The sequence below is a fragment of the Diachasma alloeum genome, unplaced genomic scaffold, assembly GCF_001412515.2.
Source record: "Diachasma alloeum isolate Michigan unplaced genomic scaffold, Dall2.0 Dall_scaffold_00430, whole genome shotgun sequence".
NCBI lineage: Eukaryota > Metazoa > Arthropoda > Insecta > Hymenoptera > Braconidae > Diachasma > Diachasma alloeum.
The window spans coordinates 951,487-970,712 of record NW_021680569.1 but is presented as its reverse complement, the minus strand read 5'-3'; the positions used below and the strand labels follow the sequence as shown (position 1 = coordinate 970,712).

General features: G+C 36.0%; 3 protein-coding genes across 4 annotated transcripts; 1 reads left to right on the top strand and 2 right to left on the bottom strand.

The window, feature by feature from the left end:
* Positions 1–998: 998 nt before the first annotated feature.
* Positions 999–2,905, bottom strand: LOC107042192 (actin-related protein 2/3 complex subunit 4). The gene is made up of 4 exons (XM_015263107.1): positions 2,712–2,905; positions 1,601–1,927; positions 1,355–1,525; positions 999–1,249 (listed from the first exon to the last, which is right to left on the bottom strand). The coding sequence occupies exons 1-4, from the start codon at positions 2,712–2,714 to the stop codon at positions 1,244–1,246; spliced, it is 507 nt and encodes a 168-aa protein (XP_015118593.1). The 5' UTR covers positions 2,715–2,905; the 3' UTR covers positions 999–1,243.
* A 680-nt stretch (positions 2,906–3,585) lies between these two features.
* On the bottom strand, positions 3,586–4,993 carry LOC107042197 (transmembrane protein 45B). 2 transcript variants are annotated; one of them, XM_015263113.1, is made up of 2 exons: positions 4,917–4,993; positions 3,586–4,649 (listed from the first exon to the last, which is right to left on the bottom strand). In XM_015263113.1, the coding sequence occupies exon 2, from the start codon at positions 4,591–4,593 to the stop codon at positions 3,829–3,831; it is 765 nt and encodes a 254-aa protein (XP_015118599.1). In that variant the 5' UTR covers positions 4,594–4,649; positions 4,917–4,993; the 3' UTR covers positions 3,586–3,828. The 2 variants fall into 2 exon arrangements, with proteins under 2 accessions (XP_015118599.1, XP_015118598.1); XM_015263112.1 differs by lacking the exon at positions 4,917–4,993 and adding an exon at positions 4,807–4,908.
* Positions 4,994–15,453: 10,460 nt separating this feature from the next.
* Positions 15,454–17,701, top strand: LOC107042176 (fez family zinc finger protein erm). Its single transcript, XM_015263087.2, has 2 exons — positions 15,454–15,832; positions 15,911–17,701. Exons 1-2 carry the CDS (start codon positions 15,454–15,456, stop codon positions 16,777–16,779), a joined length of 1,248 nt encoding a protein of 415 aa, XP_015118573.2. The 3' UTR covers positions 16,780–17,701.
* The last annotated feature ends 1,525 nt before the right edge of the window (positions 17,702–19,226 follow it).

Sequence of the window (19,226 nt, the reverse complement as noted above, 5' to 3'; positions counted from 1 at the left end):
TCTGTGTCTCTCTTCACCCGCCGCTATTTTGGCCCCACCACTCCCCAATATTTTTTCTATCTATTCATTCTCTTCGTCCCACTGAATTCAGGGACACTTGTTTTTTCTCTCTTTCTCTATTCCCTCCCTGCCTCCCCCCTCCCCGACCACCCACTTGCATATATAGTTCACTCGTTGCTGTTCTGGTAGATGGTTAGCTATGTGCCGCCTGCAGACTACGCCGACTCCAAAACGCCGTCGCTTTTGCGTCGGCGTACTCTACATACTCCTACTTCACTGCGGCATTTGGATTCAAACTCCACAACACTAATATTATCATTTCTTTTTCACACCCTGAAAACCAATCAACTTCCAAATTAATTTCACCAATTTTTTCTTTTTATCGATTCCAAGAATGGAATTCTTGTCGACGTATCGACAAATACCAATTGCAAATCGACTGATATATTTTTATAGATTTGTAGAAAATGGTCGTGATTTTTAATCGAGTTATAATTGATTCAAGAAATCTTAGCCGCTTTTTTGGCGTACAAACTTGATGTTAGTAGGTCTAATATTTTAATAATAAGTTGCTATACATCGAGAACATAAATTCAAACAATGATGAGACGAAAATGCGAGAGTTAACTCAAATGCATTCCGATTCGATCACCTACGGCGAAAGAGCACTAAAAGGAAAGGAGCGTGAAGAAAGAATAAAAAAAAAGCAACCAACGGAACGTTATGGACGTGATGGACTTCACAGTTTAAGAAGGCTCATGACCGCTTCTACTGCGATGCGATTCAAGGGGGAGAGGGAGCATCCATGCAGTATATTCAACAAACTTTTACTATCATAAATCTAATAGTGTGACAAATACTTATGGCATATCTTGTTTAGACACTGTGAATTAATTACTAAACTAATATAATCCCTGTATTACTTATATTATCATTAGACATATTTATTATGGTGATAATAAACAAATTACCACAAAAAACTGATGAGCGACAAATAATTAAATGTTTACTTTAACACGTATTCTTTATTTCTAATACCCTCCTCCATCAACCCTTTCATTTATGCAATACATAATTGATTAATTATTAAAGTATGAAAATTATTTTTTAAAAAATTGAATAAAAAAAAAAACCAAGAATACCATTTGGAAGAGTGAAAATGACTGTAGAATTTGCCTTCATGTTGGATGATGCAGTCATTCAGACTCCAATGACTCTCATTTCTTGCAACTTTTTTGCTACTCTAAAACTAAAATAGAAAATTATTTATACGTTATGAGATAAATTCATGAATATATGTATATATATATATATATATATATATATATATATATGCGGAAAATGTCATATTCACCCTTTTTAAAAATTCCTCAGCACAAATGCGAGCCCTTGCATTCATTGACAATTTCATTTCACTGATTTCCCTATCAATTTCCTCCATGAAGTGAATAACGAAATCAACTATTTTGTGTTTATACATTTGCTCCACGTGGATGTTTGTAATGAGAAAACTGATATCATATCCCTGAAAAATTGTTGTAAATCAGTACAAGTTACCTTTCCTTTTTTCATAATATAGTACAAATAGTTTGAGTTTTACCTTGATTGGCACTCGTCTCAGAATCATAAAATTTTCAGCTCTCATCATCATAAATCTTGTGAATTTGTGGCAGAGAATTTTCTCCAAATCATCAACTTGCTTAACAGCTATACTTATTCTCATGCTATTGATACTAGACTCAATCAGAACTTTTTCTTTATCATTTCTACTTATAATAACTGGAGTTAGTAATAATTCTTTGCTAATTCCAACTTCAATTTCCGGTTTGTTATGTTTTTCAACAACTTGAGATTGAAAATTCTCCATACACATAGCTGCTGTGAGTGTACGTCTCACTGCTGTCAGGTAAGGCTTGAGGGTGCCCGACTGCAAATTCAAATTTATCAATTATTTATGGGCCATTCTCTATCAAGCCAGACAGTCATTTTTCATCATCTCTCGGAGAGTCTCACCAATATTTCAGTGTATTCTGTGACTCAAAAAAAGTATTCCACATTTCTGCCATTAGATTTTATTACCTGATGATAAAAATACCTCATTTCTGCGGTTCTATGCCTTCAAAATAAAATGATAATAAGGGAGAGGAAATAATTTTTTCTTCTTTACTTGGGCACTTTTAATCGTTGTGATATTTTTTGACATCAATTTTCAAGTTCCGATGAAATTACAAAAAAAATGTCAAAGTGAGAAGCGAAAATTCACTAAGACTTTAATTGTTTTATCGTTTCGCTTTCCATTTGGAATTCCATTGTTATTTTTTCTAATCTCCTTGGAGTTTGAAAAATGATGTAAAAAAATATTAATACGATTAAAAGAGTCCAAGTAAAGAAAAAAAAATATTATTTTCCTCTTTTGTTGAGCTAAAACGGCTTTCTTGATGGTTTGCCACCTTTCATCATTTTTCCATCTTAAAGTTGGAAAAAAAATGCAACTTTTTTTTATCAACAAGAAAATCTAATTGCAGAAAGAGAATGAATACCTTGAAAAATTGATGAGATATTCCCAGAGATTATGAAAAATGACTGTCTGGTTTGACAGACAATGTCCCCTATACAAGTTCATTATATCGAACAATAATAATATTCTAAAATATACAGTATAATGGTTCATAACCTCTTTGGTCTGCCGGTGATGTAAATCATTGACTTACCATTTTCTTGATAATAATTTCTTCACACAACTACTAGACACTTTGCAGATGAATAAATGTTTTTATCAATATGAGAAGAGTAATTCATCAAATTTTCGTGGAAATATGATGCGTATTATTTATGAATAGAAAAAAATTGACATGACGATCAATTAATTGAATATGTACAGGAAGAAGAAGAAGGGCTTGGTCGGGTTACTCACTTTGACTCGCTTGCTCTATCATGTGGAGGGATTTCGTTCGTTCGTTTCTTTTTCCACAGTAGAAAAGGAGACTTGCGATCGGTCAAACATGGGGAGTATGAGCAGATTCTGATGGGGTGGATTGGCGGTTAAACAGGGCGTGATATTGCTGATGTCCTCTGAAAAAGTTTTACCAGTCGAATTTTCTAGTGCAGCCGCACATTGAGAGATGGCGGGATTATTCTCATTTCAAGCGGATTACTAACTGAATCAATTGAACTGGAGCAGTAGATTGTCAGCCGGAAACTATGATTGATGGTAAATCACTTGTAATGCATTTTTCAGTGTTTGAGGATTACTTAATGGATTTTTATTTTTAAAAATCTAACGACGTGCTAATTAGAAACAATTGCATAATGACCCATGGAGGAGGATAACAATCACATGAATGGCTAAATTTAAATTCCCGCCATTTTACCCTACCATTCATGAGATTTCTCCAAACGGGAGAAAAATAACAAGTTGTAGTTGTAGAAAAATGCGTAAAATCGGCCCCCAGAGCAGTGTATGTATATTTGATGATTTAGCTTTAATTGTGGGGAAAATATGAGGCAAATTCGAAAAGGGCAGCTATATTGTTGAATTTTATTATGTAAAAAAGTACAAATAGTTTATTTTTCAAATTACTGCATATAAATAGTAAAATACGAATGGCACAAATTCTACGTACATTTGATATAAGACGTAAGAGAACAATTGGCTTAGTGAATATAGGCATATTTTTTTTACTTATATATATATATATATATATATATATTATAAATCAGTCATGGAAGCTTTTAGTTTGTTTTAAGTGAGAAAAGTTTTTAATTTAATAATTTTTAGTCATTGAATGGAGGAATAATTTTGTTTTGTTATTCGCCACATTTTTTCTACTACATATCATGTGGTTCGTTGCAGTAGTCATAAATTGGAACCTCCGGTGGTTCGTCAGTGTTTATTGTAGGCACACAACTCCTCACAGTCGCAACAACAATTAGTGTAACGGCAAATGCAGCAGCGATGTGCCACGAAAATGCAAGTGCAATAATTTCAGTTGCTAATTTGTCAGGCCTAAATGCTCTAACCATATGAGCTATCCATCCACCATGCAGCAGAGTAGTAGCTGCTCTCAAAAGCTTAAGATCTGGCCAAATCAATTCTGCACCGACGGTAAATGCAGTTGTCCAGACGATTCCTGCGAGAATTCCACTGGCAATAGTTGAGTCTGGACTTGCCCAAACAAATAAAAATCCCTCAACGAAGAAACTTTGAGCTAGGGCTAAATTTGCAAGCCCTTTCGTTATATTACGAGGAAAATAAAATGTCAAGACGTCAATGAGGCCAGAGAATGCGAAGAACAAGTAAATTGTTGCATGGACAACTTTTGGAGAAACGATTACTGGGAAGACATTGGGAAGACCTCCCACCATTGTGCCAATCAAACCGATAGCGGTTGCTATTAATTTGAGGCTACCCTCGATTGGATGATTTGTAAATAGTTTTTCACATTTCCGCACAACTTTTCGAGACTTTGAAGAACCCATTTCTTCGGATCTTCTTGGAGTTTCCCAGAACTTGGCATACTCACAGCACCATTTCAAGCCAAAAATGTAGAAAATACTGCCTATTAAAATATGTGGAATCAAATCGTCTTCCATTTTTATTGTTTTGTAGATAAGTAATCTTCATCCAAAAGGTGGGAAATTATCTTCACCTAAAAAAGTACAAGTCTGTATAAATATTTCTTTCAGGGAAGAATTGTAAAATTTCATCTCAAACGTCATTCAAGAGGTTATGTTGTGCTAAGTTTAATAAGCCTGTAGCGTAAGCTCTATTCCATTTGGAAAGAAAATAATGCAATAGACACTTACTACTTTGTGGCATGATTCAATAAAACATTACGTAGTTATTGTAGATAAATTTGAAATTTAAAAAAAAAAACAATGATCCAGCATCCAAAACTATAATAACGAGTCATTACCATTAGGGTATTCTAAAGCCAGGAAAACAAGCAAAAACAAGGGAGAAAAAAGTTCATTCGAGTACCTGAAGGTGGCGGTCAGATCAATTTGCTGTTGTTCCCCCCCTCCCCTCCCCATTACTATTGCTCTGCTGGTGGGAACGTATTTATTATTTCCTAACAAAAGACAGCTATCAGGACCAAGGATTTATATTGTACAATCTGGTACAATGACAATTGCAACCATCGCCCGTTGAGAACATTCACTCACAAGATAACTTGAAACTTATCATCGATGGGTAAAATAAACATGATTCTTCAGCGAATTTAGTTAACAATCATACATAAAACTAGAGTACATATTGATCAAAGACTATACTATTAGTGTAAAAACATGAGATTAATTATAAAGACTGTAAAGAGGAACAGGACAAAGTGGATTTCTAAGTGAGAATTTTTCCCTGTATCTCGAGTGAAACTCTTGAAGATGTTAAATTTTAAAATTTTTCACAATTTTTCAACAATAAATCTTGGGCAGTAACGGCTAATTTTCCGATAATCAATTTTTTCTGTAAAAATAACCAGCCGCCTCCATAAAAACCTCCATCATTTTCCAATCATCAAATTGATCTCTGTATCATATATGGTACGTTATATTAGGTATGTTTATATATCATTGTACTAATTCGCTAGAGTGTGCCCGCATGTAAATGGTCTTTTGCTTTATCTAGTTATAAAGAGTTTTTTTCTTTTTTCTTTTTTTTTTTCATTTTAGCCAGATGTATATGGTTTTCTATATGTTCAGGAGTATCCTCAATCTCCTCAGTCTTCAGAGACCATTTGGTCCACGTGAATGTGTGCATTGAGAGTATACACGGTGCGCTTGGCCAAGAAGTAGACAATTCACAATTAGCAAACATAAACAACAAAGTATAAGTGGCTTGAAAGCTGACTGATATGAGCGTCTGCCTGCTCGTGCACGGCCTATATAGAATATATTACATGAAAACACATATACTATTGTTTTTCGTCGTTTCGGTCCATGTTTTTCTCCACAGACTCGAAAATGATAGTCAACTTTTGAGTTTTTTCTTCTCAATTTAGGTATAGTAGTTAGTATTGTCATTTTTTAAATCAATTTTTCAATTTGACGCTTCAATTTTTTTATCACTGATGATTCAGCGGATAGGTAAGTATATACGTATATGGCTGTAGGTGGAAATATACAAGACGCATGGAGTCTCTTCTTGCCCGTTCCGCTGGAACACTTGAAACCTCACCCCAACCAGTTGCGGCAACAATGGGCTTTGTCTTCGCACCGTCGGCGCTCACAAATTGGTAGAAATCTTGATTAAAGGTGCAATTTCACTGGTGCCTTTGGACAAATTTCAATAGCACTCATACACGACCATTCCGTATTTTTCGACTCTTTCCACACAATTATTACTGTCAGTTGAGATTTTACAATAGCTGAAAGATCCATGAATAATTGGATAATTTTTTAAGACAAGATTATGCTTGCGCATAATATGTACAACTCATAATTTTTAACATTTTCAGAGGAAAGATGAAGATAAATATGATGCGTAAATTGCATTTTGAGAAATAACAAGGTAAAATTTTTAAATAATGAACCATAATTTTAGTGTTATCATTTCTCATTTTTGCCGTCTCTCGTCGTTTCGCACTTTAACTATTTCAAACCCGTCAGTTTTTTTTTTTTTGCGTCCCATCGTCACAAATGATCACCGGGAGCTGCTGGTTCTGCCACGATTGGCGAGGGGTTTTGTCCCCCTCTTCAGCTGTGAGATTGGGGTGAGGAATGGGGTGCATTGATGCCATTGGTTGAATGCGGTTCCAACTAGGCAGTTGAGGTGACGCCTCATTCGCCAACATATGACAACAGTCGTTCTCCCCCTCCCCCTGGCGCACGAATCTGTCACTCATCCTACAGTGTTCTTTTGAAAGATTCATTTCCCTGATTTTCGGCAAGTATATGTTTTTACAAAAAGAAAAAAAATAATAGTAAAGTGATTCTTCTTCTTTTTCTTCTTCTTCTTCTTCTTCTTCAAAAAATATTCCAACTCCAACTCAATGGAATATGTTGTTCCAATGTGTACACCATGAATTATCACTTGATTCTCAACCTTGGAATTGTCAATGTAATGGAATATATATACTATAACATGAATTAATGCATCAATTTTTTTGTTTCTCTCAGCTTTATCAGCAAAGTGGTTCAAGCACCGTGGGCTATAGCACCCAGGAAAATGTGAGTCCCCAAAGGGGCGTGGCTGCAGGCTCACTTATGCCTCAAGCCACGCCTTCTTGGTGGTAATCGTGTGGGGGTACATCTATACCCCACTATCCATCCAAGCCTGACCGGATTGTGTTGTTCCTCTCTGCTCCCCGTTTTCTCTTCGTCCTAGTCGGGCTTTGAGCCAAAGGTTCAACTAGGACATACGCATTTTTACCGAGCAAATATCAAAACTTACCACGGAACTTAAATTTGTCTGGTTAATCATGGAACAATTGAGAGTATTGACGTGAAAAAGCAATTAATTAAGAGCTCTCATATTTTATTCTTCAATATTGAAAAATGATTATTTAATAAACAAGAATAGTTGAAAAATTGTGAGCGACGGCAGTATAAACCGTGTGAATATCGAGTTGTGACTAATTTTGTTGTCGTTTTTTTTTTTTTTTTCATTTTTTTAATACTGTGTAATTCTAACAACATATGGCCTCGGGAGGGGCTCTAATAATTCTATTTAACAAAAAAAAAATCCACGTTCTGAAAATACTTGACGTATTTGATGATGAGACTTTGGACTAGGGCGACAGTGATAATATTCAGAATTAAAATGAAAAAAGTTTGAAGTAATGAAGTGTCGCAATTTTCTTCTCTGGTGACGGCATATATCATAATAATGACAATATTTCGTGGGTGTACTGTGGAGAGTTTTGTTACTGAAAAATTTGGGGAGAAATATTTCAAATTTTGGTAAGTACTTGTTCATTTCATATAATCCACTTATCAAAAAATTTTCTAGCACGGTAAACTAACGGGGTTCATCTTATCTGCCACTACAAAATTTCTGGTACCAACAATAAGAGAAATTCCTCATAGTGCTTAGATATATATTATAGGATATATATGCAATAATTTTTCGTAATCATAATTAAGAATCGAACACATTTTTTTTGTTTCCATAAATTGGTGTTTTTTATAATCACGCATCTATAGCAATAAATATAATGATTAACGTCATTCTTGATCAGTTGAAATAAAAAAACAAACTATCAGCCACTCGATTGGTAAACATCTCTGAACCCTTTTTATATACCTACATATTGCGAAACCCTTATTCATCCTGCCCAAGTAAAAGTACTTGAGCCAAAAGCCCCGAGCAACTTACAATTTAAAACGCACGCTCTCTCCCCAACAATAGAAATCCATAGGTGAATAAATAGGTCTTTCTTTTCCTCTCTCCTCCATGTGGCTCCTCTAAATACATTATTTAACACATGGTGTGAATATATGTGAATGTATTGATTACTTGCAAGAAAAAATACGGAGAGTATGAAATAATAGAAGCCCATTTGTTTTTTTTTGTTCCCACTCGGGAGTTGAATGAGCTCTTCAGTATTTCAAAATGTTTGCTAAATATTGAATGAGAAGGAGGTGTTCTTCTCAATTGTTCTTCTATATATGTTCCATTTGCATTTGTTAAAAACTGAGTAGTATTGTTGATGGTATATTAGTTAAGAATGAAAATTTTAATCGAAATTACTTTTTATATTCAATGATAGTTGAAGTAATTGTTTTTAACCATCAGTAAAATGGTCTTTTAATAATGAGGTTATGCTTTCGTCTGTGATACAATTGTTGTTTCATTGATTTAGAAAAATCTGTATAATCAGTGAATGATCCTTTTTTCTGGACATGTATATAGTGGGTGAGTAAGTATACAAACCCATAATGATGTTAGTGGGTAGATTCGGAACTTGGACTCATTGCGCATTGGTAATTTGTATCCCACAACGATTTACATGCACTGAGTGTATCCGCAGAGTTTTGCGAGCGACAGTGGGTGTGCACCGGTTGCTAATTTGTAGACGCCAGATATACGATAGCAGCCAAACGGCAGTCGTCGGGGCGAGTCCGTACCAACTAATTTGTTTGTCATAAGTTTATCGTTATTTATAACCTGAGCCATGTAATACTCGTGCGCCTCAACGCCTCCCTCGTATATCGATATCACCATCTCAATTTCCTCGTGTTCCCTCGCCCCAGCACACATTTCTTGATCTATCAATACAACCAGATTACATATACATACATAATAATGAATAAGTTTTCTCTGCTTTCAAAGATACGATACAAATGCGCTTGTATAAAAAGTAAGAAAGCATAATGAATTATTTGGATTGAATAATATCACTGTTACAAAATATATTCTCAATGAACTGAGCCAGTAGATAGCCTGCGGGTATATGTATAGATACATCTGTGTGTGCGGAATATCGTACGTATCCGGTTGAAAAGATTTCACATGATAACGAGAAATACGAAAGCTGCGCGAGGCAATGGAATAGAGTATATATGCGTCGGATAAATTAAGTGGCCTGACGCGCGGGTGAATCCAACATTATGTATGGCTCAACGACCGACAAGGGCAGGTGCGTTTGAATAACAAACGTGTTAAGAACATTCACTCGTAAAACATTATCTTACATTCACAGGTAAATGTGAATGCCTTTTATTTATTCTGCGCGTTATTTTTTCCACAACAAAATATTTGTCAAATTTCAACAATACTGATATAATCAATGTGTAAATTGGTTTCGATGAATCAACCTGACGATTATTTTGATCCCCCCCTCCTCCCCCCTCTTTCCAGAAGTGATATGACGCTTGTTTATACACCTTGTGGTATAAATTAGCTTTTTCATTATCCCGCCACGTGCTGACTTGAAAATTTTGTTATATCCATTTCCTGGTAGCTATCACTTCCACGTGAGAATTTTTGCTTCATTTTTTTTTGTTTTTTGCTTCTCAAAAGAATAATATTACGATAATTGCGAAAAAAATTTGTGCGCAATACAGAAGTTAATTCATATTCACATTTTAGTGAGTGCCAATTTAATTTACCATAATTGACGATGAAAATTCCATTCAATTGTAAAAATCAAACCCGCAAGTGCAGTTTATATGTTTCATAAATTGGATGGGAGGGATGAAATGTCAGAGGGCTTCTTTTTTATGCATGGGGTGATGAGGAATATAGGGTGGATATTGTCCAATGGGGGTAAACAGTCCGTGAAATTACCTTTTAAATATTAGATTATGATTAAATGTGTACTTAGCCTGGCAAGCCCTAAATGTTTTGAGCGGTGATCGCTTATATGTATACTACGGTGGGGGGGNGGGGGGGGGGGGGGGGGGGGGGGGAATGGATATACGCGCGCGTTGTGTGGACAGAAATGAGATGGCTCATAAAGGCTTGATGGGGAGGGAGATGATACAAGATTCTACGGCACACTCTCCTTTTTACACCCTCATTTTTATCAAACCTTACTTTGTTTTCTTTTACACTGCCGGTTATCTCGTCCAGTAAGTTGGTGATTGTAATCGTTGCATGCGACATCAGATAGCGTTGAAAAATCACCGTTTTTAAAACTCTATCAGCATTTTTTTTCCTGGCTGTCAATTTTATTGTAAATGTTTTAAAAATTCTTAGTTATTGACAAGCACGTCGCGTCTTTGACTTGAGAATGAATTCTTAAGTGTAGAATTTATGCAAAACAATATCAACTGCTCGTCTGTCTGAAAAAAAAATTCAAAATAGCTTCAAGGAATTCACGTCAAGATATGTGAAATTGAACGTAAAACCCGGTCGACGCTATTGAGTGTCGTCTGCCACAATACCGCCCAATCACATATGTGAGTCTCCCCATTTCACCCCTACAAAGTAATCGCTCAATGAAAAACTCTAAACTCTTCCTTTACCAGCTATATAGTATACATCCCCTTATGGATTAATCGGCAATCGATGTCGATGATTTCGTCTTAAATAAACTTGTCACCTACCACCCTTGTAACCCGCCCCAGTGTAACTTTGTAGTCAGCCTTCATATTCATTGATTCATTCTACTTTCGACTATGAAATCCCCTCTTCCATCGGACTCTTCAAAACACACAGGAGTTAATTTGCTTTTCATTTTCTATATCTTTATACTGCTATGACAATTTTGGTTTTTCTTTTTTTTTTCTTTTCGCAATTATCATAAGTTGAATTGAGTCTCATTATATTGTAATACATTATCTAGAAATATGGCAGTTGTTCACATGAAGGTATTATTATTATTATTATTATTATTATTATTATATAAGGAAGGAGTATTGGTGAAAGTAAACCCCTGGCTCGGACGTCTGAATGCCGACGAGTTTCAAGAAACCCCCGAAGCGTCTTTATTCTACTCATTGGGAGCCATCATTGCTTGAGGGGGGGGGGCGCTTTTCATGACCGTATTAAATTCAATTCCCTGCGATGGTGTTAAATGTCTTTCAACTGTACAAATAACCTGAGTATTTCACTGTAACTTGAAATAAATTTTTTCAAGATATCTTGAGCATTTTTTTTTGTTTTTTTCCTTTTCCAAAAATAAAAAGTCTATTTTTCGAATTATCTGAGAGTATTTTTTCTTTTAATTTTGATCTATTGTGGAATATTTTGATGAAGGAAGTACAACCAGCTGCTCACCAATTACATTTGAATAATGCCCCACTAGTTCAGCCGACCGGAAGTCTACATGCCAAGCATAAAAAAAAGAAAAAAGAAAAAAGAAAAAAAGTAAAATGAAAAAGAATTGTTTGACTCAATGAGATTCCATTCGCGATATCTACATGTTATTTCATGATGGTTATAGGAGTAAGTTTTGATTTTTGAATGTTACCTCACAAAAAATGGTTAAATGCTTGAAAATGCCAGTGACGCTGCCGAGGACAAAAACCAAAGTCCCTATATTATATTATACATCATAAGAACAACAAAGGCATCGGGCACGCGCGCTCTCGACCTGAGCGCCAAACCTCCTTTTCTTTATTTTCTTCCCTCATGCATTCATGCGTTGATTCTTCTCGCCGAACGGCTTCCTACCTTTTCTTATTGCTCCCCCGCCCTTTCTTGTATATCGGATACCATGCAAATGGCACGCGAAACTTCCGGTATCAAATTCTCAAGCTCACATGGTTTTCATTCTTCTCTGTAGAAAAATAATAAGTCGAGTCGCTTGATGCATACTCCCCATACTCCACTCTATTCGCATATCAGTGCGGCCATGAATGCAATTTGCACAAACGGAAATACGAATTGTACCAGCATGTGCAAGCACATATGTGCTTGTACGCAAATATAGGTAGTGTAATATAGCAAATGCAGTTAGTTATACTCAATTTTTTCATTTCTTTTGTTATATATAGTATTTATACATTTTCCATGGAAGGACTTTGACAATTATATTGTTTTAGGATAATTGTTCTTTTACCCAACATATACAACTTTTTCATCGCCTGCCCTGACACACCAATTGTTTTTCCACTTTTTATCGTGCTCCCCTGCTCCCCTGCTCCCCTGCTCAAAGACTCAATTGTCATTGCCGTCAGGGCGTTATTCTTATAAATGCCATTATTATTTCATTGTGCTGTGCTATATAATATAAAAAACGGAGTGACGCATTACAAGTTTTGTGATTGAACATTTTTTCTATGCGTTATTTAAATATGTTTTTTCACTTTTTTCACTCATCTAATATGCGAGCATATTGGTCATTTTGAAAAATCAATCAAACTATATCTATACAAATAGTGGATTATAGTTTAATTTATTGAGTAACAACATTTTACAAGGGATCGACATGTGAGATGCTCAGTGTCTCTGATGGTTGTTGATCACAATCCTCTCTTCGTCCGTCATTGTTCCATCCCTGACACACTACAGAGCTCTTTCGTCGTCAACTGGCGCGCGAATCCGTTGACGTATAATTAGCATTTGGGGCTTGAGGGTTAGAATATGGCACGAGAAAAGCTCCGACTGAGGATGACAGCCGACACAATTGCGCGCCCCTTTCCTCGTTGCTCTTAAACACGCCAACAACCGGGTAATTGTCATATATAATAGTGCAAGTTTTCATACATCTATTGGAGCCAATAATATCTTTGAAATTTCTATCAACTTATTGATAATATTCATATATCAATATTATAATATAGCAACCAATGCTAGAAAAAGAAAAAGATGAAATTTATGATCGACGGGCATGCAATGTAGCTATATATACATTCTTCTTTTCTGTTTTCAACAGTTGAAATGGAAAATAAAGTTCAATCCTCTCCAAAAACATGTTGAAATAGCTATGAATGGTTTATATATTGTAAAAAAAAGAAATCTTCCACTAATGGCATTGTTCTTATCAACTGTTGGATCTTGCAAGTTATTGCTCTATAGCGTGTAGAAGATAATGTATTGCACACTCGAAATGTAGAAGGTCTATATGCTGGATTGAAAAAAGCAATGACGAAAAGATGTATGAAACAAATGTCCTTTAGAGATTTTTTTTCTACTCATACTTTCGCTGGAGTAAACGTGAAATTAGCTTCTTCAGTTGATACTTCGGTTGATGCTTTTTTAAGCTTAATTCGCATGCTCACGATATTCCTTCAACACTTTCCCATTTAACAAGTTTACAAGTTAACAGAATGAAGAGTGAGAAGCTTTTGACGAAAGGAGTTTTGGAGAAGTGGTGATTGGATTCGACGGACCATTCGTAACTCCATCGGCAAACTTTGTACATTTAGCGCCTCACGCCTTGCCTTTGTTAATTCTCCTATTCCCCATTAGTAGATCATATACACTTGGCAATTCTTATCTCATCCAAACTAAAATAAAAAAATCAAATATTTCTTTGGTTTTGCATTGGAAATTTAGCGTACATTCTCGTCTGATGACTATTTGTAATCTACATGTAAAAATGGTCCCTGAAGAAATACAGCCTGTACATCAAGTAAACAAATTCATTAAAATTGCTCACATAAGGGTCAATTGTATGTGATCAACTCTGCCCCTGACCGCCTGATTTTAATATTCATCGATGGTTTTATTCCTCCTAATTTTCGCCATGTATTTTCGACCTCTCCTATTTGGCCACATTTTTTTTTTACAACTGCGGTGTGCCTTCCTCCCCCTTCCAACCCCCTGGTACACGGAGACACTATTGTTGGGTGGCATTTAGACGACAGTTGCTGCCCCGCCATCGTGTTATATTCTATGGAGCCACAGGGGCGTTTCAGTAAGCTCCCGACGTTCGTTTCCGTGGCTTGTTTCACTGCGGGGAATCGTCCGTTGCGCAGTTCCCCTTCAGATTGTATCAAACCTAGTATATACACTCGTGAACAATCAAAAGTTACTCTTGGAAAAGGGGCGGAGCTCTACTTTTGAGTCTATTATATCTCTTGCTATTTGAGAGAGAGAGAGAGAGAGAGAGATTTTTTTTCTTCAAATTTTACTCGACAGTTTGATTTGTCAAATGGATTTTCTCAAATATCTGTTATATTACCCATAGTCAGTGAATAAGTAGTCGAGTATGAGGTGGCATATATACATGAATAGGTAGAAATGTAGAGAGCCTCAAGTTCTCCATTGAAATTCAACCGTCATTCCAAGTCTACACCGAGCGTCGTTTTCAACTAGTGCAAACATTCTCGACTTCCATATAAATTCCCCTCTAACGTCGACCAATCAGAGCTATCTCAATGTAGCAATCCTTACAATTCTGACTGACCACTTGGCATTTCATTCAGTGACGTGCATTTTGTGCCATTTTAAAAGTTGTTGTAAAAGAAGGAAAAAAATTCAATAGTAACAGAGGAAGAAAAAAATGATGATAAAGTGGAACTATAACTAAAGTTGAAGGATCATAGTAAATCCATTTGTAATATTTTAGGACAGAGGGTAAATTTTTGAATTTACCTTTGGTGAAATTACTGTGTTGCAGTGGATGAAAGAGAGGAGGATTTCTGGGCAAATCGTGGCAAATGTAAATACCACGTTGGTCGGATTGAGTAGAACCAATAGTGGGCGGTGGCGCGCACGAGGGAGGGTCATACTCAGAGTCAGCCCCTGAGTAAATCCCTTGGATCCTCCTACAGCTTTTCTCTCTTTCTTTCTCTCTCTCTCTCTCTCTCTCTCTCCCTCTCCCTCACGCTGTCTCGCTTTACCAAATCTATTCTCCCTATCTACTGCAACGTCTGATCCTCACCTGAACGAATAAACTAATGGTTGTTGGTGATGAAAAAAAAATCACATACATATAGCATAGACTTTTCATACACATAATTATCGTGATAACAACTCGAGATAAATGGAAAAAAGTTGATTCACTAATCAAATGGGGTAAATTATTATTATAGATGATAATTATCATGTTATGATAAGTTATGATGTCATTGTTTTGTATTTTATTTTTTTTATGCTTACAGATACTTGAAGTGTAAACGATGCAACCATTGGAGCGTTCAAGTAACAGCGCAATGACAATGACAATGACAACCGATACAATTCCAACGAACCTTCCCCCACCAACAGAGGACTCAAGCAATTCGACAAGTTCACCCACATCATCATGTAGAAATTTATCAACACTAACCTTCTCAATAGCAAAAATAATGGAGCCCGATAAACGACTACTGACATCATCCGATACGTCTAGTATTAGTCTACGTCAGCCGTCAGCCAATATCCAATCGCTGTCTTACTCGGCGCACTTGGAATCAGCATTTAAAAAATATGTTCCTACTCTAAGGCACCAGAGTCTCCTTCAGCACTACCCCCTACTATATTACCATCCAAACCCTTTACTCCGAGTTTTTCCACCAAGTGGAACAGTTCCAATAAGTAATAATCCAATACAAAATACAGTGGAACATTTATCATCAACATCACCATTATCACAAGCACCACCATCACATCCTGCCGGCCGTTTGGAAGTAGCACCAGCAGCAGCTAATAGTGAAAAAAAATCACCAGTGCCAGTGCAATTACCCCTCTCAGTATCAGTAGCGTCAAGTAGCGTTCCATCGTCTGCAAATTCACCCCCCCAAATTGGCCAGCAGCTATCAACGAGTAGAGAAATAAATCCAAACAAGCAGAAAACATTCGCCTGCCCTGAGTGTGGTAAAGTATTCAATGCTCACTACAATTTAACGCGTCATATGCCAGTGCACACTGGTGCACGTCCATTCGTCTGCAAGATATGTGGCAAGGGTTTTCGTCAAGCTAGCACACTGTGCCGTCATAAAATCATTCATACAGCCGAAAAACCACACAAATGTCAAACATGTGGTAAAGCATTTAATCGCAGTTCAACATTAAATACTCATACACGTATCCATGCCAATTATAAGCCATTTGTTTGTGAATTTTGTGGTAAGGGTTTCCATCAGAAAGGCAACTACAAGAATCATAAGCTCACCCATAGTGGAGAGAAAGCTTACAAATGTAATATATGCAATAAAGCTTTTCATCAAATTTACAATCTTACATTTCACATGCATACACATAATGATAAAAAGCCATTTTCCTGTAAAATATGTGGCAAGGGATTTTGTAGAAATTTTGATCTTAAAAAACACATGCGCAAGCTCCATGACAGCAGTTCACCAGTGTTAAATAGTTCTAATATTGGAGGATCCACTGGGCAATCCCATATCGAAACTACTACATTTTCAGCGATTCATCACAGTGGAACGAGTCATGCCTTTGTCAGTCCATTTTTATTACCCCCACCTGGATCACATCAGAGTTACCTTACCAAGATGTTGTGACAGAGTGACACTAATAGAAAGAGCCATCATCAGTGTCCGCTCTTTCTCGGTGCTATGACTTACTCCAGTGATGTTGGACATTTGGCAGATGTATTAAAGTGAAGGTGATTATATACTATACAGTATATACAGTATACTATAGTATAGTGCAGCGCGGTACTTTGTTGCTTATGCAATATTCAACTGAAATTGTTGTTTTTTTCTTTTTCATCTTCTTCTTCTTCTTCTTGTTTCTCTTTCTTCAATGAGGTGCAATCATGACTGATTAAAAATTCTGATTGTAAATAAACTTTGTAAATATAATACTTTTAAGTGTATAGCAGAGAAAGATGAAAAATTATGCGCCGGCAATATTATAGATATAAAAAAAAGGAAATTATGATTTTTTTTTCATGTAAATCAAGCTGTTTCATATATAATGAAAAATTCACAATAGACATCACTGGCGAACGATTAACATAATTGTAATTCGAATGATACAATGGATAATGTACGAATTGGTGTGATAGTAGTTTGTAAGGATACTTTTAGAATTAACCATCGATATGAAATATGATGTTAACAGATATTAACTGCAACAAAAATCATCGTCAAAATGAAAAAATTACAAATATCTTTTATTTCGGTTTGGTATTCGATTTCGCATATTCTACACTGTGAAAAGAATTCATGTCAGGCATTTCATAATTGATTCTTATATGCATAAAAGCCTTTAAATTGCTTTTTCAGTCAAGGAGTCACTCACAAATCCCATATACATACAATCGTTTATTGTGTTTAATGGACGATTAAATGACAGAGAATATGCATTTAAAGAAATTGTATATCTAGATGAAAAAAAAAAAAAGAAAAAGAAAAAGAAAAAAAGGATGGTAGCTACAAAAAAATGCATATTACATGTGTACGTGTCTCTCATTGTAAATAATAAACCTCATCCAAAGCAAAGCAATAAATTAATCGAGTACAAAATGAAAGCTTCATTTATTTCATCAAACCATAAATTATTTCTAAACTATAAGGGAATCTCTATCTGATGAGATGGTGCAAATAAGAAAATTTTCAAGAAGCTCACTTAAATAAAAGCCCTCTTGCTTCCTTGAATGAAGATTATATATCTCATGCAAAAAGCAGGGCATCAGCGTGCAAGAGTGACACTAAAGTGTCAAGCATCATCCAACATTAGTATATAAAGATGAAATCTTTGAGTTTAGAGTAATAGAGGGGGCACGGGGTGTATAGAAACATGTATAGATAGGAACTGATAGTGAAGGAGGGCAATGGCATACGGTGCCGACGTGCTTTCGTACTGATGATTCGCACAGATACACAGCGATCCGATCCGATCCCTTCCCATCCCATCCCACACCCATACCACTCGTACTCGATATATATATATATATATCTGGGGTAGGTATCTGTCCTCCATCCATTAAATGCGATCTCTCGCCCAGACTACCGCACTCAGTGCCTGATGCCGGTTACCACCCCTACCTTTTTCACTTTTCACATACCCTCTACTCATACAAGCCAACCAGCACGCGCGTTATCAATCTTAGCGCTCGTTATAAAGACAGGTACTTCATACTTTCAAACCTATCAAATACTTCATATTTATTATTCAAAATGAATAATTAATTTTTTTAACACATATATACGTGTTACACCTGAGCTTCGTTTCTCTTTGTCGGCAATTGGTTTTTTTATTTATTTTTTATTTTTTGAACATCCGAACAAACGAGGAGAATAATAGAAATTGAAAGAAAAATGGAAAATACATATATTAGTTGCATGATGCCTCCTGTTTGGTATATTTCCATGGGGTGATACACTGCGTGTATCAACGCTTTCCCTTATTATTAGTGCCAATATAATTGGTTAAAACCCGTGAATAATGAGCGAACTGCACGTTATTATGCTCCAGAACCCTTCAGGTTTTGCCAAAAGAGCTTTATAGAACACGGTTCAACACCTCTTCATTACCCTCTTCAACCCTGCCGCACATATATACACCATCCGCCCGCACGCCCACGTTTCAACTGCGTTCCGGTCTCTTCCTCGATTACACTGTCATTGTGCGTTATTACAATCTCTTCCCCCTTCCCCCAACGGTGTATTGTGTGTATCCAGATTTATAGAGATCGCCCCCTCCTTCTTCACTCTATTAAATTCCTCCCAATCGTATCAACTCATCCGTAAAGTTTTTTAAAGCTCGAATCCTTTTTTTTTCTCTGCTCTTATTATAATATTATACACGGTTAGGAGAGACATACTATCTTAATGTGACATAAATACGTTGAAATTAATAAATGAACTCAATTCCAAAGAAATTAGCTCCTGCTGTTGAAAACATTATATTTGAGATGCAAAAAATTTTAATGATGCCTTATATGAGAGATCACCCTATTATACTGTACTATACATCAGAGGTGTCCAAACATACAAAAACA

What these genes read in the sequence shown, in the direction of transcription:
- LOC107042176 (XM_015263087.2), top strand. Translation starts at nt 15,454, where the DNA reads ATGCAACCATTGGAGCGTTCAAGTAACAGCGCAATGACAATGACAATG. An exon ending in ACTCCGAGTTTTTCCACCAA is followed by an intron (nt 15,833 to 15,910) that starts GTGGAACAGTTC and finishes CATTATCACAAG; the next exon opens with CACCACCATCACATCCTGCC.
- LOC107042192 (XM_015263107.1), bottom strand. An exon ending in TGAGACGAGTGCCAATCAAG is followed by an intron (nt 1,526 to 1,600) that starts GTAAAACTCAAA and finishes ACAATTTTTCAG; the next exon opens with GGATATGATATCAGTTTTCT.
- LOC107042197 (XM_015263113.1), bottom strand. Translation starts at nt 4,593, where the DNA reads ATGGAAGACGATTTGATTCCACATATTTTAATAGGCAGTATTTTCTAC.